At 48.5% G+C, this 24,345-nt stretch overlaps 1 protein-coding gene across 1 annotated transcript; it reads left to right on the top strand.

Annotated features, from left to right (window-relative positions):
• The first annotated feature begins 15,716 nt into the window (after nucleotides 1–15,716).
• Nucleotides 15,717–18,555, top strand: FOXG1 (forkhead box G1). Its single transcript, XM_064715416.1, has one exon. It carries the CDS (start codon nucleotides 16,209–16,211, stop codon nucleotides 17,580–17,582), a length of 1,374 nt encoding a protein of 457 aa, XP_064571486.1. The 5' UTR covers nucleotides 15,717–16,208; the 3' UTR covers nucleotides 17,583–18,555.
• Nucleotides 18,556–24,345: the final 5,790 nt, after the last annotated feature.

Here is a 24,345-nt window from a genome sequence, read left to right as displayed (position 1 = left end):
GTGCGCTATTACTAAGACTGTGAAATCCCAGACTGGTGTCCACTTCCCTGCCTCTGGCATCATTCCCCTCCTTGAGCTGGGGGCAGTCAAAGTGCTGCTAACAAATTAGAGAATCTATCAAGCTTCAAAAGCAACAAAGCCTGGTGAGGAGGTGTTAGAGCAGCCTGAAGCCCTGTGCCCAGGGGGGAAGGCGATCTCCGGCAATTCGGGAAGGGAGCGAGAACAAGGCAGTCCGCAGGACCAAGGAGAGAGCAGGTGTACCATGGCTGTACCCTTGAGAGACCCAAAAGAGCTCCTGCCCTCCCGGCTGCTTTGGGTTTTGATTGTTCTTCATTCATTTCTTCATAATTTGAAGAAAAGGAAAAAAATTAGTCTTTTATGAAGGGGGCAGACAAGTAAATTATTATTTTGCTTCTTGCTTGACTTGAGGGCTAGAGATTAATCTATTTAGCCCTTTCGCTGGTTTGAATTAATGTCAAAAGGAAGAAACGCACCCGGGAAAATTAGACAGGAGAGGGATCACCTTTAGCTAAAACCATACTTTGCGTGCATTAGTTTATTTGTGCTTATTTTTCCTACGTCGGTTCTCCGATTGTAAGGAAATATACCAAGTGCGAAATAAACGTTTCGACAAAGTAAATAACTGTTATTACTACCACACGTCCATAAATATGGTCTAAAACTAATAATTGATCGCAGTACTTTTCATTTCTCTGCTTCCACTCACTGAAGGACACGGTGCAAGGAAAGCGGCGGAGGGCACGGAGCGAAGGAGCTGGAGGGAGAGGGCGGCCCTGCTCGGAGGCTGTGGCCCTGCCGGGAAGAGGTGCCACGGGACTTCATATCCGCAAGAGAGCTCGGAAGGGCCGTCTGAGGAGGGTGGCAGCGAAGAAGCTGGTTAAAAAAAAAAATAAAAGGAAGAAAAAGAGCTGGGGAGATGCTGCCCAGGTGAATGGCGAGAACGGAGTCTGCCCCTGGGGTGGCGAGGTCTGTCCCCCTGGCTTGCAGGACCCCATTTTCCCCAGAGCCCGGGGCGGTAGCAGCGCCCGGACGGTCGTGGGTCTCGTAGGACATCCGAGGGGTGCGGGCGGAGCAGGGGGAGCCGAGGGCGCGGCCGGGCTGCGCTGAGGAGGAGCGGGGGCCCCGTCATGGCTTGGGCCGGCGCCGCCTCCGCTCCCGACACGTCGAGGGCACTGCCTGAGTCGGCGGCGGGGCCGGGCCAGGCCCGAGGCTGCTCGGCCCGGCCACAGGGCCACTGCTGGGCCAGGCAGCTCCCGACAGCCCCGCAGCGCTCCCCGGCCCGGCTATGGGGCGGCGGGGCCTGGGGAAGGGCCGGCAGGGTTGGGTCGTTCCCCTCGGAAGCAGCGCATCTGAGGCGAGATACATGGGAATGCTCCCAGGCATCCCTCAGAGACCTCCTGCGGCGGCCTCGGCGAGTTTTAGGCTCCTCGTCTCCAAAGGAGTCGAGAGCAAGGACGCGCCTCGTGGTAGCCCTGCTGACACCAAGCGCACTGGCAGGCACCTGAGAACCCCCGGAAAGGGAGGCTGGCACCACGGCTCGGAGGTGTCCGCCACTGGACATCTTTCCCACCTAAGGGAACTGTGCTCTCGTTTTCCTTCCCACCGCGGCTGCAGTGCGGGGCTGCCGAGGGGGTTATCACCTGGGAAATTGGATAGTCAAACCTAATCGCTTCTGCGGGAACCGCGAAAACACAAGGAACCAAAAAAAGAAAAGAGGGAGAGAGAAGGAAAAAAAAAAAAAAAAAAAAAAAAAAAAAAAAGGAGGGAAATTATAGGTCTCAAATATTCCTTAATTTATCTGCCTAGGCTTCCAAGCAGGAGGGAAAACTAGCTCTTATCTTTTTTGCGAAAGAAATTTCTGTGCAATCCCGATCGCAGCAACATCTCTCCACTGCCAAGCAGCTCTCTTTCGAGTATGTTCACATTAGGTATGATGTTCATAATAATAACAACAACCCCGAGAATTATGAGACAAGAGCACGTTTGACAGTGTTTGAGAAATTCAAATACAGCTGCATCGGCTTTGTCTCTGGTTCAGTCACATTTATTTCCCTAAGCTAGGCAGACAGCCTGAGTGAAGCATGACAATGAGGTTTGTAAATAGCAAATGGAAGGGTTTGCGGGGTTGTTGGGTTTATGTTGTTTTTTTTTTTTTCTTTCTCCCCTCCCTGTTTGATTTTACTCTCAATCCAAATAACCTTCCTCAGTGAATGTTTCAGACAAGAGAATGTGAGCGGGAGGGGACGAGGGGGGCTTATAATTGCAGGTTCCCTTTGGAGCTGGAATTAAAACGCTGACGGCGTGTGTTGCAGAGGAAAGGTGCAGAGGCAGACTCTGCTCTGACTGCAGGACGGCTGTGTTGTCACTGCTACAGCGTTTATTTACAGCCAAGCACTCGAGAGCAAACGACGCTTCAAAAGCGCTGAAGTTGGGGGCCCTACACTCTGTGCCGAGATGCCAGGAGCACCCCAGGCGGGAGAGGGACCCAGGCCCAGAACCCGCTCCCTCCGCTGGGACCCCGCAGCCGCCCGGGAGAGCCCCGGGACCGGCGCTGCCTCTGGGCAATTCCCCATTCGCACCCTTCCTGCGCGTCCCGAAGTGGGGCTGGAGATAGGGGGAGATCAGCTGGAGGCGGCTTTAAAATGTCTTGGTAGAGCGAATAGGTGGGCATTAGGACAGCTAATTTCGATCGGTTACTCCTGCCAGGTTCAAGTGCCCTGTGCTTGGCACTGCGCAGAGACCTGCGCGGTGCCGCCAGAGGCAGATGTACCTCAACGAAAGCACTGAGGATGGGGTGAAATTAATAATTTCTTTTCCTTTCACCAGAATCCTCTCCCTTATTCAAGTCAGGTTGTCACTTCTGCACACTTCTCCTGCTTTCGCTGGTTGAGAAATTTATTCCTGTCTTTTATCAAGCTCTTACTTTCCCCTTCCTGTAGCCTTGTCTCAGAAAAAAAAAAAAAAAAAGAAAAGAAAAAAATAAAAAAAAACCAAAAAACACACCAACAAAACAAGCCAACAACCACCCAATTTACTTCAGCTACTTAGACAAGTTAAAATACATTTGCAAAAATGTCTGCAGCTCTTCAAAACTTTCCCTGCTTCCTTATCAAAGACATCTTCCCAGCGGAAGGTTTGGGAGGGCTTGTTTATTTGTTTTGGGCTGTCTCAAAACTCTCTCAGTCTGTCACTTGTTACTGCCTAGCGTGCCCATCTCCTCACGGCCGGCCTCCCTGGGAGATGCTGTGGTCCTGGCAGCTGGATCCGAGCTGAGAACTTCACCTGCTGCGCAGATAAACCCAAAGTTTCCCGCAGAGGCCATTGTGCCTTGCTAAGTTTTACTGAACACACCAGTAACTATTTTTCTTGAGCTCTTTTTGGCCACCGCGGCTTCAGCAAAAGCCTTTTCTTGTGGCTGCCTTTGCAGTCCCTATTCATGAGAAAGGGCAGGAGACGGACGTCGGAATCCTCATGTTTTCCTGGGAGGCGGGAGAGAGGAACGAGTGGAAACCTTTGTCGCTTCGGGAAGACCGTTTCGAAGCCGACGAAGCCTGTCCCTGCTCTCCGTAAGGCAAGGAACGAGACTGCAATAATAGAATACAAACATGTGTTTTGTTTGCCATTAAGTCGATAGACCAGACAAGGTCTGCCCCGGGGAAAAGATGACTTGAGCTGTTAATGAGAGCTGACACTAGGATTTAAATAGTGAGGTCTCCTTTAGCTAGCCGTGTCTCCTCAATATTGCTTTTTGTTTTTTCCTCCCCTCTTCTTCACAGGTTTGGGAGGTGCCCCAGTAGTGCGCGCAGGGACGGTGCCTGACAGTGGGGACATCTCTCAGAGTGAAGGTGGCAGGAACTGCTATTCCGGCGCGTCTAGTTTTTTGGGGTTTTTTTATGGAGGTCCTTTGGAGGCAAGAGGGGGAGACAAAAGTGCTTATAGTTCTCTTCTCGATGCCCCGTGTAGGTAAATGTAAAACCGACCCGTTTTGTGCTGGTACCAGCACTGCACAGAAAGCTTTATGGCGTTTGAGGCGTGGCACAGCTCTGGCTGAGCTCACAAGAGCGCGGCCCGTGCGGGGGGCCGGGGCTGCGGGGCGCGTTCCCACCGGGGCCGGGTCGGGCCGGGCCGGTGCTGCTGCCGCGGGCGCTGCCGTGCCGGGCCGGGCGGCGGGCAGTGCTGGCGGCCCGTGGCCACTAGATGTCGCCGGCGCCGTTCGGATGGCGCCCGCTCCCGCCGCCGCCGCCCGCCCCGGCCCGGGCCCCGCTCCGCACCGCGCCGCTCCACGCGGGCCCGCCCGGCCGGAACCGCACACGGCCCCCGCCTTCTCCGCGGGGACCGGGCCCCGGGGGAAACCTCGGAGTCCCGGGGCGGCAATGCTTCCTGCGGCCCCGGCCGGCGATACGGTGGCCTGCTGGGTGAGGGGCTTTATGGTGTGAATTTCCACGATAAATGGGTCTCTGCGGAAAACGCGCATGAGGTTCGAGCCGGGAACATGGGCAGCGTGCTCCCGTGGAGCTGTACGGAGTTTGTGCTTCGGCTGGTTTGCAGGGGGCAGAGCGCTGCGGTGCTTGGCTCCCACGGGAATGTGGTCCTACCGGTAAAGGCTACTGCGGGCACTGGGATCCCCCACATGGAGCTCCGGTGCCGCCAGAGGCAGATGCGAAGCACGAAGTCGGCGGCTGGCCCTGGGAAAAGCTCCCAAGCTGAGCATTTCTGTTGTGTGAAGTGCCCGCATTAGCAGCCCGAACACGTAGGGAAAGGCTGACATCTGCGATTTGGTACGAGGCACCCGAGAAATGACAGACCTCCCGGTTCAGAGGGGCGCCCCCGCCTCGGCTCCCGGCGGGGGAGGGACCCACCGAGCCCCGGCGGCGCCTGCGGGAGCGGCTTGCCCCAGGGAAGGAAACCTCCTCTCCTGAGCTTTCCTCAAATCTGAAAACAGCTAAACGACAGTCTCTAGATTTGGAACGTTCACGGTCAATGCCCAGAAGTGAAAAGATAGAAGGGGACCTTCGGTATAAACTTTGAGCCTGATTCCAGTGGAAGTACATAGGACAATATTTTCCAGGCTTTTTGTCCCCGGTTTACAAAATAACACGTAAAATCGAGGTTGCACCGTGGGTCATTTTACTCAGCCTTTGCGCCAACGCACCTCTGCCTTTTGACTCCTCACTGTATAGTTTATACACCACCCCCCTACCACCCTCCCAAATTTTTCAAAGCCCATTCACATCACTGATCTGAAGTAGAAAGAAACCAGAGCTACTTTCTTTTACAAGTGCGGGCGAGAGCCGCCAGGGCAGGAGAGACCCTTGGGAGCCGGCAGCGAAGGCGCGGTCGGACCGAGCTGCGCTCTCCTCACGGCAGGAGGGACCCGCACGGACGGGCGTGGGGTCCGCCCGGCTGTGAGCACGCACACACACACCAGGAGCAGAAATTTGAAGACTTGTCGGGGTGGGGGAGTGAATAAAAATTGAAAATAAGAAAAGAGAAAAAGAAAAAATCGTTCGGGGTTAAACCCGAAAATAGCAATTTTTCAAAGCCCCCTGAGAGAGGAGTCCTGAAAGTTTCTTCTCGCTCTCTTCGTATTTTCTGTAGTCTGTAGTTTGTACTGGGCTGTTGGAGTCGCGTCACAGGAGGACATATGCCATTCCCAGGGATCTGTGCTTATGTGGTCAAAATAGTAAAGGGCACTCTCGTTACTTCGATAGGTTTCCGAGCGCTTGCTGGGCTACGGCTAAATGGCACCTTTAAGTACCGAGATACGGGGCAAAGGATGCATTGTAAGAACGGGTGGGAGTATGCTTGGCAGAGCTGACATTTATTGAACTATCCAAAATTTAAAAAGTTAGTTACAGATAAAGAAATGTAAGGTATTCCATGACACAATTGTTGCACGAACTGCCTTCAATTAAGTTGTTCTGTTTTCAGGGCTGTTCTGCAAGCGTCTTCCACACCTTTGGTGGAAAGGAGAGATCTCATGGGCTGTTCTGCATTTTCAGAGACGATCAAGTCAATCCTAAGATGGGGGGAAAAAAAGTCGCTTTAGAAGAAGAAAAACTGCTGCTTCGGAGAGTTCAATGAATTATTTTAAATGCCGTATCTCAGAGAAAAGGCCTCCTATAACAGATTCCTAGATCGTGTCAAATTATAATGAATTGAATCACAAGAAGCAATTACAAAGCAAATATTGTGATCGGTGTTGTGGGTAAAATCGGAGCCGGATTTATAGAGGAATATTAACTGAGATTTTTTTTTTTTTTTAAATCAACATTTATTAGAATGGTGTTAAGCCTAGAGACCTCTTCCTGTAGATGGCGTCCTTTGGGTACTGAGTAATCAATAATAGTACTGTCATACTCAGGAGACTTTATTAAGCTTTGGATAGTAAAATAATTAATATATATTTTAGTTATATTTTTATTGAAAGTTAAAACCCCTGGATTTATCGTAAGCAAAAGTGTGTTTCTCCTTCACGTGGATGCAAATAAAAACTGTTTGAATAAATAAGTTCTTTCTGAACATTTTGTTGTCAAAGTGTTAAATGTCCCCGTCATTTTTATTCAAACACTAACATGATTACAGCCAATTATATATTCACCACTGTTCTTTATTTTAGAGTAATTGTACTTGTCACTAATAAAACAGAGACATAATGGATCGCTACTGTTCTGAATTTTAAAGCAATTTTCTGTAATTTGATTGAATTATACATCATCTCCACTACTTTTTTATTTCTATATTTTGAAATCCTATTTTCTTGAAAATTGCAGTTCTATTCCTGTTTTGTTGATCCTGAAGTAACGAAACCTTCTGTAACATTTATAAATAGAGCCTCGTCCCTTTTGAAATGTGGAAAACCATTATTTCAGTCCCAACATACTGAAAGCTTTAGATTGAAAATCTGAAAGTCCAGAGAAGTGCCTAAACCAGACCGTTGGCTCAACACGGTGTCCTTGGAAATGAGAAGCAGAACAAGCAGGGAGGAAAAATTCTCCAGTGTGCATAGGAAGGATTGATGAGCTTACTGCAATGATTTGAATTTCTTGGGGCTCAAACATAGAAACACATAAAGACAAGAAGTTCAGTTGCTAGTATTTACCACGGAAGAAAAAAGACACGGGGAAAATACACGCCAATTGCATTCCTGAGGAGATTTAGAGACACTATACTGTCCGTATGTTCTTTTAGGCAGGCGATTATAGGTGAGAAGCCCAGGATTGACTTGGCTGTCTTTAGGAACAGACAATAGAGAGGCAGAATGATACAGAAATATATGGAGATCCCGTAAGCACATACAAAACAGTGTGGTGGGTTATTCTACTGCTCTTCGGGTTGTTTCTCTGAGAATGAGCTCTCAGAGGGCTGGAGTTCTGTTGTTGTTTTCCAGAGCCGAAAGCATGCCTTTAATTTAGCAATTGTATCAACCATCAACGCGGAGAGGTATGATCTGCGTTGTCGACAAACACAAATCAAAAAATGATACAAAGGCTTTCACAAGTTAATTTCATCTGACAAAACACGTGCCCACCACAACAGATAAAGTTGAACTACCGTTTGCAAACCGTGCGATTGCGTAAAAAGGTGTTTTTTAAGTACAGCCAAACACGAATGTTTTCTCCATTACTTTGTAAGGTAAAGCTAAGGGAAGGTGCAGGAATGAGCGGGTGGCTCACTGTGAGATGCTCTCAGTGAAGCTCTAGCGGGACACGATACCGACCTTCAGTGAGAACCACGCTTGTTGCTTTTGCGGATTCTCTCTTTAGTATAGCCACAGGAATTAGCTTGAAGTCGCCTTGGAAGGCAGAAAAATAATAATAAAAAAGAGCTATTTTTCGTTTAATTAATTCCAAAGTGTACAACTACTTGAGAGACTTTTCTCTGCCCTTTCATTGATGTTTGGAAATGAATGCGAAAATTAAGTGTAATGTCACCCTCTGCAATATTCGGCTAGAAGACAAATGGAAATTACTTATTTGTTGGAGTTTCCGTAGCTACGGCATGATTTCATTACTTGGTGGCGTGTATAGCTCGATTATAATAAGCATTGTTTTCTCAAAACTCCTAGGAAACATAACCTCAGTGTGTGTGAGCGTCTATGCGAGTGCCTCATCTAAAAGATGGAGAGAAGAAACCACACCAGGGGGATGCATTCCGGGAGAAATCTTTCTACGTTTTTCTTCTCCGCATTGTCAATGCCGGGAGAGTCTGTCTGCAGCCACTTCATTTTCTTGGTCATACTATTAGCGAGGCAAAACTACAAGCCCCAGGCTTTAGCGAGGCATGGTCCGTGCTCGGTGGGAGGGACACAAATGGGATTTAACTTGTTGCCAGTCATTTTTGTGTGTTTGTTTGTTTGTGCTGGTGCTTTAAAAGCGAAACAAATTCCAGAAACAAAGCGGGGGGGAGGGGGAGGCTGGGGAGAGAGGGAGGAGGAAAACAAGCTCTATATAAAAGGCATATCATATTAAAATAATACATGGACACACCCACTGGTATCAAGGGTACGATATCAGCCCTTCCCCAAGAAACTTATTTCTAAGTGGTAGCGGTTATAATCATCCAACAAGCCCCTTGCCATCACTCCCCCCTCCTTCTGCTAAAGAAAGGAAGAATGAAAGAAAGAAAACATGGAGACCACCCTGCCCGATATAAAAAGTATTCAGAACAAGCTACACAAAGAGGCACATCCTGCGAGCCCTGCTTGTGCCAGGACACCGAGGAGCGAGCAGGGTCCGCTTCCCGAGCAGTCATTGGCGCTAGCGCCAGCCCCACCATCCCGACACCCGCCAAGCGCGGCTCCGGCCGCCAGCGAGAGCGGCACCGCCTCACGCCTGAGCCCCGGCACGGGCAAAGTCATCAGCATCCTCACTCCGGGGCTGCCCAACTCCCTCCCTAGAGCGGCGTACGGTCCGTTGTGCCTTTCTTTCTACATCGGGCATTTTGCTGCGGTGACAAGGGAACCCCGGGGCGGGGGAAGATAGGAGGATAGGGGAGGAAGACGCGCTTTTGTAGGCCCTAAAAGATGGATCCGCAGCTGACCCGGCCGAGTCCGAGACCCCGGCGGGCCGAGGGCTGCGGCGAGGCGCGGTGCGGGGACTGGGCCGCGGCGCACGGAGCGGCGGCGAGCGGGCAGCGGCGGGCGCGGCACGGCCAGGTAGGACGGGCGGATGGGCACCCCCGGGCACCGGCGCCCCCCCGCGCCCGGATGCCTTTGGCGGAGAGAGGGAATGGGAACAGCGCTGGGAGAGAGACCCTATCCGTCCTTCTGCTGAGGAAGGGGTGGAAGCCGGAGAAGGGGGGCGGGTGGAGGGGGGGGGAAAGGGCGTCTTTTCTCTCGAGTCACCGAAAAACTGCAAAGCCAGATTCATGTGTCATTTGCCAAAGATTACGTTTATAGGAGGCTGCGGAGCTTTAAAACAACACTATGAAAATATTCCAGCAACAGTTTCTTAGGAGTCAAAGAGCAGCTAGAGGTCTTCTTCAAGCACTACTTGGGGTGTGTATTGTTGTTTTTCTTTTTTCTCCCCAGGTCCCCCGTATTTTATTTCACATTCTTTGCTTCAATATCACAATGCCGACAAAAGCACTGGCCTAGAACGTTTTAAACAGTAAACCCAACAGAATATAAAATTATGTATTTAAACCTCCAGAACAAACAAGGTTTTTAAGTTTTTCATTTCTCCCTTGCATTTTATTATTGTCGTCTGCATAACGCTCTGGATAACTCCTAAAGGATATTTTGTATTTTTGTTTGATTTCTGAATTAAGGAGAGCTTTCATTACACAGATAGACCTATTGCCTATGCAGGTGTAACGGCTCTTTTCTGCACACTGGCATATAAAATAATAGCGAAATTTAGGATCTAAAACCCCGCAGATCTTCAAGTTGGCAGTGAGTATAAAAATATTCTGGTCTGAAAAATTATGGCAGCGGCAGCTGAACACAATAAATCTAGTGGATGCTCTACACCGCCTAGATAGGCTTTCTGTGGATAGTATTCTACAGCTACAGGAATAAATAAATAAAATCTTCAGCCTTTAATTAAGGCGATTTAATTCAGACCTCTCCACTCCGCGTAGTCGCCGTGGGAAATGTATACTCCAATGTTTACTCGGATCTCTTTCTGTCACTATTCTGTCTTGTTTTACGCTTACGACATCAGCAAAGCTTTCTGGCCCCTACAGCCATTGTTTCCCACTTCGACGTTCTGCGTTCAACCTCTGCCGCCCAAGAAACTCCCTAAAGTTCAACAGGAGGGGAACTCAGTGCACTTAGTTTATTAATGTCATTGTTTTAACGCTACCTCTCCTCTAGTTGCTCAGGCTTCTCTAAGGTATACAGTGCCCCGCTGGCGGTTCCTTATGGTACAGTGCAGCTTCTCAAAAGATCATCGGATGGAGAAATTTAGCTCTTTTTGAAACATTTAAGTAACTGAGCAATTAGTTCTGAATGGGGTGGGGGGAGGGAAAACTAGAGAGCTTAAATAAGGAGAGCAGGGGGGAGAGACACAATACAGCTAGCCCAAAAACAACAGGGATGTGTATGCATGGGAGGAAAACTTAAAAGGTTTGTATTTAAAGTGTGCTTGCAAGGTCTTCGGCACAATATGTGCTGCTCTCCTTAAAGGGGCACCGAGTGCCAATAACCATTAGTCATCCAGTAGGGACCTTTCATTACAGATTTATCTTTAGGTGGAGTTCCCCGAAGGGAACATAGCTGCGGATTTCAAACCCGGTCCAGTTCCAGTCACACAGTGCGTACCTGCTTCAATAGAAGGGAGAGATACTTACCAGAGTTTCGGGAGTGCGCGGATAGCACCAAGGTCTCTGCAGTGCTCCTTTCCTCTGCGGAATACTATCTTGCATCCGAGGCAGTTCCCAGTCTATATTTGATATTAACAGCCTCAAATACGAGGCTCTCCCATAGACATTTTTTTCCAGGGTTTTCAAGCAAATTTCTCGGTGCCACAATGTTATGATGGAAGGATGCTGAAATGACAGGCCTCGTAGACGCTTGTCTTAATCATCGGCTTCTTAATTTAGTTTTAGTGCTGTGGTTTTGTGTGTGTGCGCGTGTGTGTCTGCGCTTGTGTGCGCGCAAGAGAAGCCTCTGACAACCTGCAGCTTCCTAATGACTGACGAGGCAGGGCTGCTGCAGCAAAGTAACACTTCCCTGGTGTGAAGACCTCTTACTGGGAAGTTTAGTTCACTACTGTTCTCGCAATCCTAATCGTATAACTTGTAACTAAAACCCAAGGAAGAAGGATATAGCATGCTAAATAGACTAACTTCTAATCACTAGAAGCTGTTGAGGATTAACTGGAAGCTGACTAGAGGCGGACACCTAAACTTAAATCTACAAATTCAGAGAGAAGTCCGGACCATTGAATGCTGCTTCCTCTCCCTCTTTGCCTCCATTCATCCATCCACCTTCAGTCCCATTCACCCCTCTTCAAAATGTTTGACTACCTCTTTCTCTTTGTTAGCGCACTGCTCCATCCCCATTCGCCATGCCTTAGCAGCAGGGTATCAGTATCTGCTGAGCAGTCCTTACCTTAATTGCCCAGGTAACCTGGAATAAATAAGGCAAGGTTATAGTCAAGGGGGAATAGAATTATATAAGCGTACATGGAGGCATTTACTGTACCGAATGTGATATTACTGATTGTTAAACCAAAGTGTCCGGACTCGTTTCATGGAAGCATGATGCCATCGAAGCGTGGTTACTAAATACCCTTTCTTCATGGCTGAAAAAAATCTCATTCATTTCTTAAGCTGTCAGTACATTTTAGCAGCTTAACTGCCTTGAAAGAGCCCGAGAGTACAGAGCCACTATACCCGTGTGAAGGGGGATTGAAGGCTGAAGCTGGGGCGGGGGGTGGTGCAGGGGAACTATGCTATATGCATTAAGTGTACATTGGAGAGGGTCTTTTCTTCCTTTGGCCTTTAATTTAAAAACGAAATAAAAATTAAAATAATAATAATAAAAAAAAGGTCGGGGGGAGGGCGGGGGCAGAAAAGTATGTGGTTGAAACACTATCCCTACGAGTTATACCCAAGAGCTGCACGGAGATCGCTGTTGAATGGCACTTCAGCCAGGACGTTTCAGCTCAGCTATTCAGCCCCATCCTGACCCCGGAGCTGGATACTCTCGGTCCATCCCCGCCGCTCGGTTCGGTGCATCCGCAGCGTCGACGAGCACGCAGGTGAGGCACCATTCACACTCTGCAGAGAGCGGCTCCCCTCTGCACACCCACCCGTATTTCACAGGGCTGGGGCTTGTGCACTTCAGTACCATGCACAAGCCTCTACTCCAAACACTCCACAAAACCTTCCCTGTTAGAAAATCCTGCCATGAGGGACTTTCTTAAGCGAATTCGGGTTTAGCTACAGCTGAGCAGCCAAACCTGCCGCTTATGCAGTGCCCCGATGCACAAAGGTACCACTGAAGTGGAGTCGTGTTCGGGGCAGAGCTCAGGAAGGAACTGGCGTTGCAGTAAGACTCCCGCATTTCCAAAGTAAATAGTTTTATAAACGGTGCCTTTTCTGCCGAAGGAGAAAGAGGGAAAAAAAAAAAAAAAAAAAAAAAAAAAAGAAGACTCGAAAGTTTAAGTCTAGCAGAAATTATAATTGACGTGGCTTCTCTCACATATCTTTTTCTCTCCCGTAAACAATGAATTAATCTTCATGGACGCAGAAAGAGATGTACTACATACTGGACAAAACATTTCCTTTTTTGGTAGAACTGTATATCCACAGCATTAAAATATATATATATATAAAAATCCTAAGTTTGTGCACAGAGTTTTATTCCTCACCCGTGACAAATGACCAAATGTTAAATCTAGATCATCAAATGTTTTTAAAGTGTGCTTCTTGCAGTGTTAGCCTTTTGCTCAGAAATGCAAAAAAGATAAAACTTCTATTTTCTTCCCTGCTACATTTTCATCCCTGAGCATAACACAAAGTAAACTCAGCTTTGACCTAAGAAACACCTCAAGGCATTAAAATTTCAACAGGCAATGTCAGTGTTACATTAAACAAGAACTCCTCCAGTTCGCTACAGAGCTGGGATTTGAATAAAACGTTCAATGTTAACAAACAATACACACGTTTGGCACTTTGTGTATTAAATGGATCAAAGAGATTTGATAAGGCACAATACACCATTTGTACAGACCTGATTGAGTTAATATAATATCAGCAAATTTTACAACGAAATGAATCTGTTTCTTTTCTTTGTGTTTAAAACCAGCACAGATTACAAATTTTAATGATCTGAAAATGTTTGGTATACAAAATCATGCTTATTTCAGTATTAGCAAAAACACAAGAAATTTTTCAACACAAACACCCAGCTGTGTCTATTTTAAAAGCAGTTCAATGACAGCTTGCACTTATGAGCATGCAATCAGCTAATTTCGCTTTTTTTTTCTTCTGTGTTAATCAACACTTTCCTTCCTGCATATCAGAGTACAAATAGTATAGTTACTCCACATCAGTAAATGTTTACGTAACCTGTCCTTTCTCAAGAATCTGGTTACACCGAATCATTACATGCTAGACCGAGTAGGAAAACGCACTGGGCCCAGCCACCCTAATGGGATCCTAGTGCACCATAATGACACATATTAGTTAATGATCATCATAATCATAATAATATGCAGGAAGCTTACCTTTCCTCTTACCCCTTGCCATGGTAGAGTCATATAATATCCTCCTCATTGCACTCTTCGTCAAGAAATCCCATACATTGACTTCAGGGTTGAGAAACAAAATAATTATAAATTGTCATGATTAAAAAAAAAAAAAAAAAAACAAAATATACAACATCAATTTCTAAAAAAAACCCCAAAATCTAAAACTACACAACAAACAAAGGAAAAAAGAGTGGTTGTTGATCATTAACTTGTGTGTGTGTGTGAGTAGCAACCTGTTATGAAATTGGTTAAATAAATACAATTGTGGTAAGGTCATTCGAGGTTAATCCAATGCCCAGAGTTCATGGCATCCCCAATTGCAATTGTTTATTACCGGCCCATTTTACTTGTCCTCGTTATTTACTCTCTCTTTCCCACACTCGCTTTTCCTCCCTCCCTCCTACCAGACATACACAAACACATATATAAAACGCACGTCTGCACAGAACTACATTCATTGCATTGTGCTCTAACCTGAATTTCCTTGGGATAAGTTGTTTTAGCTGGGGTTGAGCTGCACGTATTGTTTCTACAGAGCATCTTTTCCTCCAGCACAAACATGAAGCAGCTTAACGCGCTGCTAGAGGTTTGCCACAGCTTTGGTCTGAATACGATCAGCACGCTCTCTGTCCATTTTCCCTTCTCCTTTCCGAGTAAGAAAGCTGCGCGATGTATTTCACTTTGTTTTCCGCTTGATTTTTTTTTTTTTTTTTTTTTTTTTTTTTTTTGTTGTTGTTGTTGTCCCCGTGCTGACAGTAAAAAACGATAAGCTGTGGACAATTAATACGCAACCCTTTGGTCCCGGCAAAGCGCAGCCGTAAGCCCGAGCCTGTATCACCGCGTCTACTTGCGGAAAGCGGTGCCAGACCCTTTCCCTGCCCCAGGAGAACCCGGCCCGCTCTGCCCGCCCTATCCCTTCTCCCACAAAACGAAACCCCGCGGAACTCAGACCCCGCGGCGGGGCCCACGGGCCGGGCCGCCAGGAAACCGCAGTGTCCATTTCATGGGCTACCAATGCCAACATTTATTTTGTACGCCTGGCGCGCGGCCTGTGCTCGGCCGGCTCCGTCCGCCCGCAGCGCGGAGGAAGGGGCGGACGGAGCCCGACGCCTCCCGCCCGGCTCTGGCGGCCGCGCAAGGGAAGCGGCGTCCGAGCGGGAGCGGCGCGGGGCCGAGAGGGGGGCGGCGGGCAGGGGAGCGCGCAGCCCGGCTCCGGCCCCGGCGACACGGGGCGAGCGGAGGGGAGGAGATGGGCCGCTCGTTGCCGAGCCTCCCCACTCACAGTCCGGAGAGCGGCGGGCACGGCCCGAGCGGGCCGGAGCAGACCCCGTCTTCCCCCGGCAGGCCGCGGGCAGCGGCATCCGGCCCCGGCCGCAGGCCGGGCCCATCTCGCCGCCTGCGTCCCCTCCGGACGATTGTTTTGTTTTCTGCCTCGGCAAAATAACAAACAGAAATAACCGGGCCTGGGAAAATAAACTCGCCGAGCGACTTCGGCGGGATCCGCAAAGTAGTACCTCCGCCGCCACCGGTGTGCCGCGGCCGCTTCACCCACCCGGCCTCCCACCCCGCCTCCTTCGTCGCCAGAGGAAGGGGCAAAGCGGCTCGTGGCGGCCTGAGTCCGCCGGAGGAACTAGGGGAGCGAGCGGCCGGGCCGGGCAGAGCCCGCCGCCGCGGGACGGGCGCGACTTGTCCGGCGCGGGGGGATTTGTGCTCGCGGCGGCGGCCGGGGGGGGGCACGGGGCGGGGGGCGCGCGCACCGCGCGGTGATGCGCCTCTGCGCCGGTATCCCTGCGCCGCGGGAGCCGCGGCGGCGGCGGGGGCGGGGCGCGCGGGGCGGGGCGGGGCGGGGCGGCGCGCAGCCATTGGCCGGCGGGCGGGCAGACGCGCGGGCACGCCGCCGGCCCTGATTGGGCGGCCGGTGGGAAAGGTTAAACCAAAAAATGTTTTACAGCCCCGGTGCGTGCCGGCAGCTCTGAAATTAATTGCGGCCGGGGCGGGCTGTATCGCCCGTCTGCCTCGCTCCGCGCCGGCCCGCGGCGGCTGCTGCTCCCTCCTGCCTCCCCCTGCGCTGCCGTGCCGGGGGAACCGGGCACCATGAAGTAGCTTTTTTTTTTTTTTTTGGTGTGTCTGTGTTTGTGTGTTGTTGCCTTTTTTTTTTTTTTTTTTTTTTTTAGGTTTCAGAAGGTTTTTTCCCTTTTTCACCTTTTTTTTTCTTTCCTCCGCTGCGACTCGGTTCGATTTTTCTCTGATCGGTGATTATTATTACTATTATTTTTTCCCTCCCCGGCGGTTCCTGTCCGTGCTACATGACTTGCCAGCGCTCGAGACTGCGGTCCAACTGCGCTGCCGCTGCCGCCGCCGCCGCCGCCGGTGGTGCCGCCGCCGCCGCCTCGGCCACCGCCGCCGCTTCGGCCGCCGCCTCCGCCGCCGCCCCGCGCGCAGCTCCCTCAGCCGCCGCAACTTTCCCCCTCAGACTAGTGTGTGATGTTGGACATGGGAGATAGGAAGGAAGTGAAAATGCTGCCGAAATCCTCCTTTAGCATAAACAGCCTGGTGCCCGAAGCCGTCCAGAGCGACAACAACCACAGCAGCCACAGCCACCACAACAGCCACCACCCCCATCACCACCACCATCACCACCACCACCACCACCACCCGCCGCCGCAGCAGCCCCAGCGAGCGGCCGCAGCAGAGGAGGAGGACGAGGAGAAGGGGCAGCACCTCCTGCCGCCCCCCACGGCCGCCGCCTCCGGGGCCCTGGAGGTGGCCAAGGCGGACATGCTGGCGGGCAAAGGCGAAGCGGGCGCGGCGGCGGCGGCGGAGCTGGAGGAGAAGGAGAAAGCGGCCGAGGAGAAGAAGGGGGCGGCGGAGGGGGCCAAGGACGGGGAGAGCGGGAAGGAGGGGGAGAAGAAGAACGGCAAGTACGAGAAGCCGCCGTTCAGCTACAACGCGCTCATCATGATGGCCATCCGGCAGAGCCCCGAGAAGCGCCTCACGCTCAATGGCATCTACGAGTTCATCATGAAGAACTTCCCCTACTACCGGGAGAACAAGCAGGGCTGGCAGAACTCCATTCGGCACAACCTCTCGCTCAATAAGTGCTTCGTCAAGGTGCCCCGCCACTACGACGACCCGGGCAAAGGGAACTACTGGATGCTGGACCCCTCCAGCGACGACGTCTTCATCGGGGGCACCACCGGCAAGCTCCGCCGGCGCTCCACCACCTCTCGGGCCAAGCTGGCCTTCAAGCGGGGCGCCCGGCTCACCTCTACCGGACTGACATTCATGGATAGGGCAGGATCCTTGTACTGGCCTATGTCCCCCTTCCTCTCCCTGCACCACCCCCGGGCCAGCAGCACTTTGAGTTACAATGGGACCACGTCCGCCTACCCCAGCCACCCCATGCCCTACAGCTCAGTGTTGACTCAAAACTCCTTGGGAAACAACCACTCCTTTTCCACGTCTAATGGGTTAAGTGTTGATAGACTAGTCAATGGAGAGATACCTTATGCCACTCATCACCTCACAGCAGCAGCTCTGGCCGCCTCAGTGCCGTGTGGCTTGTCAGTTCCCTGCTCCGGCACCTATTCCCTAAATCCCTGCTCTGTAAATCTCCTAGCAGGACAGACGAGTTACTTTTTCCCCCATGTTCCTCACCCTTCAATGACTTCTCAAAGCAGCACTTCAATGACGGCCAGGGCAGCCTCCTCCTCCACGTCGCCACAGGCGCCCTCCACTCTCCCCTGTGAGTCCTTAAGACCTTCTTTGCCAAGTTTTACAACGGGACTTTCCGGAGGACTTTCTGATTATTTCACACATCAAAATCAGGGGTCTTCTTCAAACCCTTTAATACATTAACATCCATTGGATCAGACTGTAAGTGAACATTTTACACACATTTGCATTGTAAATGATAATTAAAAGGAAAAAAAAAGCAAAACAAAAAAGTCCAGGTATTTTTTATTAAGTCCCCCATTTTCTGTACGTTTGTTCAGTCTTTAGGGTTGTTTATTATTCCACCAAGGTGAGGAGTGTCAGCAAGGTGCAATGTGGGGAGATTGCATTGTAGACTATGAAGTTTGGAAGACAAAATTATAGTAGAATGTGTATCTAAATAGTGACTGCTTTTGCAATTTTTTTACTCAAATATGATAAGTCTATCACTAAAAGCCGCCCGATTCTCCATGTTTGCAGTATTATAAGTTATCATGGAAATATCGGTGGGTGCAGACCTTGAAAGAAAAAAAAAAGCCAAACCAAACCACTAAATTTATGAAAACTATAAGAAAACCTTAAAACATAATTTGTATTTAAGCAGAATTAATACTGAAAAATGCCCAAGATCTACTTTTGGCCATTTATTATTTTATTATTTTCTTTACCGAATTGCTTTTTTTTTTTTTTGTTCATTTGTTTGTTTGTTTACTTTTAGACCAAAGATTGGGTTTTAGAAAATGCACTCAGTGTACGAAGTAATTTAAAAAAACAGCAACATTATTTCAGTTTTCAGCACTGCCCGTTCAAATTAATCAGAAGGGGACAAAATTAATGATTGCCTTCAGTTTGTGTTGTGTATATTTTGATGTATGTGGTCACTAACAGGTCACCTTTATTTTTTTTCTAAATGTAGTGAAATGTTAATACCTATTGTACTTATAGGTAAACCTTGCAAATATGTAACCTGTGTTGCGCAGAAGCCGCATAAATTTGAGTGATTGTTAATGTCGTCTTAAAATTTCTTGATTGTGATACTGTGGTCATATGCCCGTGTTTGTCACTTACAAAAATGTTTACTATGAACACACAGAAATAAAAAAATAGGCTAAATTCATATATACTTGATAGTTTTTTTGTCTCTTTTATTAACCCTAATGTGGCAGAGGCTTTAAAGTTACAGTGAGATCAGAGCGCTGCTTATTGCACAGTCCACCATTTTTCACATGCTCCTTTCTTTCTCCCCCCGCCCCCTCCCATGCTGTCTTTAGCTGCAGTATTTTCAAATGTAAAGGATCAAGGTATTTAATCAAACACCATGGCCAGTATTTCGATGTCCATTTTGGGGCAGAACTCTTATAAAGTCTGCTTAAAAATTTTTAGTAGGAGGTATGGTGTTTTACTAAAATCTGACTTAGGCTGAAAATGCTTAACATTGCATATGTATGCAAATATACACGCATACATATACAATTTAAGCATATAAGCCCACATAGGGAAAAAGGCCAAGGTGCATTATTGTATAGGTACGTGTTCTTCCTGCAATCTCTGAAATGCATTCAAAGACTTATTGTACCGAAGGAAATTAATTTCGTCTCTATGATGACTCGAGATATATTAGCAAAGGATGTGTATGTGTGCGTATATACACACATCAGCTATCATATGCTCGTTTGACCAAATTTAGCAAGCCGTGGTATGTGTGTGTATAAAATATAACCCTTATCTTAGAGGAGCGCTCTCCCGGAAGTACCCAGGCTGTGTGTATGGATGTACTTTGGTGCTGCGGACCCTGTGGCTGTAGGTGCTGTGGCAGTAGCGGTGTTTTTTGGCAGCGGCTCGGCGCTGCGCCCCTCGGGCCGGGCAGGGGGGCAGAGCGAGCGCGGCGAGGTGAGGGCGCAGTCCATGGCAGGGAGGCAGGGCGCTGGGCCCACGTGACGCCCTGCCTCGCATACCGATGTTCGAACCTTTTAGGGGGTAAAAACAGCCCACCGACCAAACAAACAAAGAAAAAGAGTCAACAAACCAAACCTGCGTGGATGCGCTTACATGTAAAGTTTTGCAAACGAGCTCTTTTTTTCTCTCGGTGCCTGCTGAAGCCCAGTAACTCACGCGGGCGTCCCTAAGAAAGCTGCTTTGCCCGGAGAATCGATCCACTGGTTTTGAGGGGGCAACGCTGCTAGTAATTTTAAGAAGCATTTAATCCTTGAAAGAATTGGTGTCTTGATGAGTTTAGGGAAGCCTATAAAGGCCACAACTCTTGAAAATAATTAGAAAACTTGTGCAAAAGGTTTAGGAACTAATTGGATCCCGCGGTGAGTCCGCAGAGGACAAGTTGTTCATTTGTTACGTTTGTAGCCCAAACTGAGCTCTGCAGCAGTGCAATAAATCGGCGACTGCTCACAATAGGCCGAATGAAAAATAATCTCTAGGTCGGAGATGTTATCGCAAACGCTTTAAAGAGCTTATCTTAGAAAGACAGAAAAGAGGAAATAAAAGAAAAAAAATGCGGGGGGGATGAATAATGAAGCAGTGGAAAATCTGAATTCTTGCAAACAGGGTATTTGGCGTGCTGAAAGAATAAAGGGAGGAAGAGGGAATCTCCCGAAAATAAGTAATATATAAACAGATGCAAACAGATCTACAGGAAAGAGAGGGAAGTGAAAGGTTACGGATGAGAGATGGGACACCCAGCTTTGCACTGTGTGGGGGAGAAGGAGAGAACTCTCTGATATTCTTAGCTTTCACTCTCACTCCTGCAATTCAAAATTAATCATCACTATGAGAAAACGATTGCTTTGTTTAGGGATGGAGAGATGATACCACCACTTGGAAGCTCCTACCCTCCCCCATTTTCTTGACTCTATTGTCATTAAAACAAATGATGCAAAAATACAAAAAAAAAAAAAAAAAACAAACCTCTTTTTCAACAAAACTATTGGAAATAATAAAATACAATAGGTGTGATTTAAATTCGTGAAGCCTAGAGACCCCATTCTGTGTACTAGTGCCTAAACAACTTAAAAGAGCAGCATCTGCTGCAGCTGACAAAGAAAATGATTTATTATTTACCACTTGCAACTGATTGTATGCTGTAGGAAATCCAATAGCACATATGTAAAGTATTATTTTGTTTGCAATGTAAAAAAAAAAAAAAAAATCTGCTGTCAGTGTACTGAAGGGAGGAAAGAGACAGATCAGGTTGGAGGAAAGCACAATCTCACCATGTCAGAGTTTGAGGTTGGCTAATAAGCATTAATTAGATAAGCGTGATGCATAATAATTCCTGAGAAGGGTAGCCTTGATGCATGTCTCTCCAGACTTAGTTTAAGCCAGCACTCATTCCCAGAGCTCTACTTTAGGCTCGGCGTTGCACAGTATTGCCTAAGGAGTTCAGGTGCCACAGACTTTTCCCTCTTTCTCTTACACCAGGCGCAGGGGTGGTTGCTGAGCTGGTAATTTATTCACGTTTCCATACACGTTACCAGGAATCAGACTATTTTTGTAAAGGAAAAAAAATAGGTACAGCCCAAAACAAAAATAAAATAACACCAGTAAATAGAGAAAGTTGTCACGGATTGTGTCAGGACTGCTAAGGCCCCAAATATGTCTTTACCTCTGCCTGCTCCTCAGACAGAGAAACCCTTTTGTTCGCTGAGGCTGATCTTTGCCCAGTCTGGTTCGGCACTGAATTCGAGGTGCTGGTTTGTTTGTTTTTCTTTTTGTTGTTGCTTTATTGTTGGGGGGGTTGGTGGTTTTTTTGGTGGTGATGGGTTTTTTGTGGTTTGGTTGTTTCTTTTTTTTCAGGGGGGGTGGCTTAGCACACAGTATTTCTGTTATCTGATACTTGTTTCCGCAGTGGTTTATATGTCAAATCCTCAAGCTAAGCCTCTAGGATTTTTTAAACATGTACATTTCTAGAATGATGCAGTGTCTTAGCGTCGTTTCTTTAGCGTTTCCTAATTTAGAGTGTTTATGGGGGACGGGCGGTCTTTATGGAATTAAGGAGCTATTGTTATATTCTTAGTTGATGTTGGAGGTGATTAACTTTGCTCGCGTAGATCGTAGGAGAAGAAATCTGCTCATCAAGAAACATCCAATTAGGACTTTAAGACTGCCTTCGCAAACATGTTTGAAGCATAATAAACAGTAACTCGAATTCTCAACGCGATATTTGGCCAACAAATTTTTGTCATATTTTAGATATCTTTCTTTTGTTACAGTAAAATATCATCCCTTATGTGGAATGTATTCTTACGAAAGGGTTTAAAAGAAAATGAACAAAAATGTAATTTGGCTTAAATGGCACAAAACTTCTGCTTGGGGGAGTGACATTTTTTTAATCTGATACTTGAAAAAAACAGTTTAACTGGGACGTCATTTTGCTCTTTATAACTTCTGATGATTATTAAGATTTATGTCAGAAATTATGATTCAGGTACACACCCCCTCACCACTTGTGTTAATATGAGGTCTCAATCACCATGTATTCAGTATTCACTCAAGCAAAACTCCCACTGAACTCCGGTTACGTTTTGACTGAACCGCATCAGAGTTTTGCTTAAGAAAGAACACTGAGCAATACTCCTTTTATTAGCGACTTTATTCTTTAATTGTTGTATTTTCCCTTAGGATGGGAGATAAACAAACAAACAAACAAAAAAGTCTGCCTGTAGATAATCACCGCTATTGCACTTAATTGTGTGATCGCGAATAATGCACCCGCCCGAGAAAGTATATGCGCATACATCTTACGCGACTACAAAATCAGCGATTGGCAATAAATATGTATACACACATAGAGACACACAGACTGCAGAGGTGTCTATCCATTGCACTAGTGTCTGCAGCAGCTTCTCTGCTTTTCTGTGCACTGAAGTGTTCTTGTTTTTATTACACCCCCCCCCCTTCCGCCCCGTGGTGAAGGTGCCTGGGTAAATGGGTCAAAAACTGGTGGGCAAATGGGTTAGGAAGAGGTGAAGGTGAAGATCAATAGAGGTTTTAGGGCTGGCTGTATCTGTTGTGCTGGGTTTGTGTGACTGTGCCCAGAGGGCGGAGTTCCTGCACATTCCTACCTCACCGGAGAACCTGCCCTCAACTCCACTTCAGCTACTCCAGAGAGATGGGACCCTCCAGAAGAAACCTGCCCAGCAATCCTTCCCGCCAGAAGGGTAGGTGCACTTCAAGAAAATCTTCCCTACCTCTTATCCCCACAGGCAGATCCATGTGATACGAATGGATAGAGATGACAGACTTCTGTCTAAACGCACAGTTTCCCCGTGGCCCCCGATAAGCAGGTCGCCCATGCAACCGAAGCACAGTTTCAAAGCACCGGTTACACCAAAACTGAGTGTGCCTAATGTCAGGATTTTCGCTCTCTCTCTCTTCTTTTTTTCTTTTCGGTCTCTTCCTCAAAGTGTTTCCTCCCCCGGCCTTCCCCCTCCCCCTCGGGCTCTTTCGTTTCAATCGGTAAGTTGGAAGTTTCTTCGACGATTTAGCAGTTCTTGTGGTTAATCTGTAGATATTTTAGCTTGTTTTGTTAACTTGCTCTTTGTTTGCTTGTTTATCACCCATGTCAGAGAAAGTCACACGGGTGCAATGTTGTGTTTGCCTTTTTTAAAGATGCCAGGAGAAACTGCCTCTACCTGCAAGAAAGGCGCACGACGGCACTTGGGAATAGGAGTCCTCCGACGGCACCGGGTGAGTGCGGATTTTACTCCTCTTTTATTCTCAGGTATCAAGTAACTTCACGCGCGATTTTTGTCCTTTGGTACCAGAAGGGGAGAGAGCGCCATTCCCGCAGATCCCTGAGCGTGCTCTGCCTTTTTGAAATATTACGGGGGCTAGGCAAAATTCCCCTCCACCACTCATGTCGGGAGGAAATTTCGTCCTTTATCCATCTCTGCTATATGAAAGACGATTTTAGCATGGCGAGTATAGGCGGACTCTGTAATGAATTATTTCTAAAAATTCTGAGCTTGTCATTTGAGAAAAAGCTACAGGCTTATCGCACCTTTTGGGGTTGTGTAAAGAGTGCTAATATCTCTAAATTTCCAGGAAAGAGACTAAATGCCAAAAATTTGGGGAGATCGAGGAAAGAGACCTTGCAAAGAGCCATACTGAGCTTAATTTTGCTTTGAGTGCTCTAGTGGAGAAAACGCGCCCTTAAAAGGGATCACGGGCAGCGTTGATGTCCATGAGAGAGCTGCAGGCACTCTCCCTTTGTCTTCCCACTCTCCAAATTCCATGACTGAGTTCTGTGTACGTTGAGATTTACGTGCCGAAATCTCGGAATAGGGGCAAAAGTTTAAATGACTGATAAAAGTGATGTGCTCACTGTGCTCATCCTTGCGGGTGGGGGCAGGCGCGCTGCTGCGTGGGCAGGACCCGGGATGGGGCCCTCCGCGGACCTACTAGTTCTTCTTTTGCTGTCCTGCTGTGGCGGAGGGGAAGAGCCGTGTCTGGTGTCCCACCCGGCGGATGACTTTGACCCCTTTGCTCCTGCTACTTTTGACCTCACGAAAATAATTAATTTTTTTAATATACAGCGAGTGGAGTATTCCGCGACGCTGTGCTCGGGACACCTCAGCGGGGGGGGCAGCGGTACCGAGGGCCCGTCTCTTTCGCATGGCAGAAACCGGCGCAGGTGCAGGGAGACGAGCGCCCGCACACGCACAGCTCACGCCGGCGGTGACTTGTGACAGATCCGCCGGCGCGTTGTGTGCCCTGTGCGAACCTGCCCGGGGACGGCCCCGTGGGCGCCGCGGGGCACCGGCGGAGCCTCCCACGCCCCGCGCTGCGCAGGGCGGCTCCGCACTCGCGTATCCTCGGCACGGCAGCGACCGGCGCGGCCGGCCCCCGGCCCTTCTCGGCGCAAGCGAGCGAACGGCCGTGCCCGCACACGCGT

Source organism: Zonotrichia leucophrys, chromosome 5 (assembly GCF_028769735.1).
Source record: "Zonotrichia leucophrys gambelii isolate GWCS_2022_RI chromosome 5, RI_Zleu_2.0, whole genome shotgun sequence".
In the NCBI taxonomy this organism is placed as follows: Eukaryota; Metazoa; Chordata; class Aves; order Passeriformes; family Passerellidae; genus Zonotrichia; species Zonotrichia leucophrys.
Note: the sequence above shows the minus strand (reverse complement) of the source record. Positions and strands in the feature narration are given on the sequence as shown.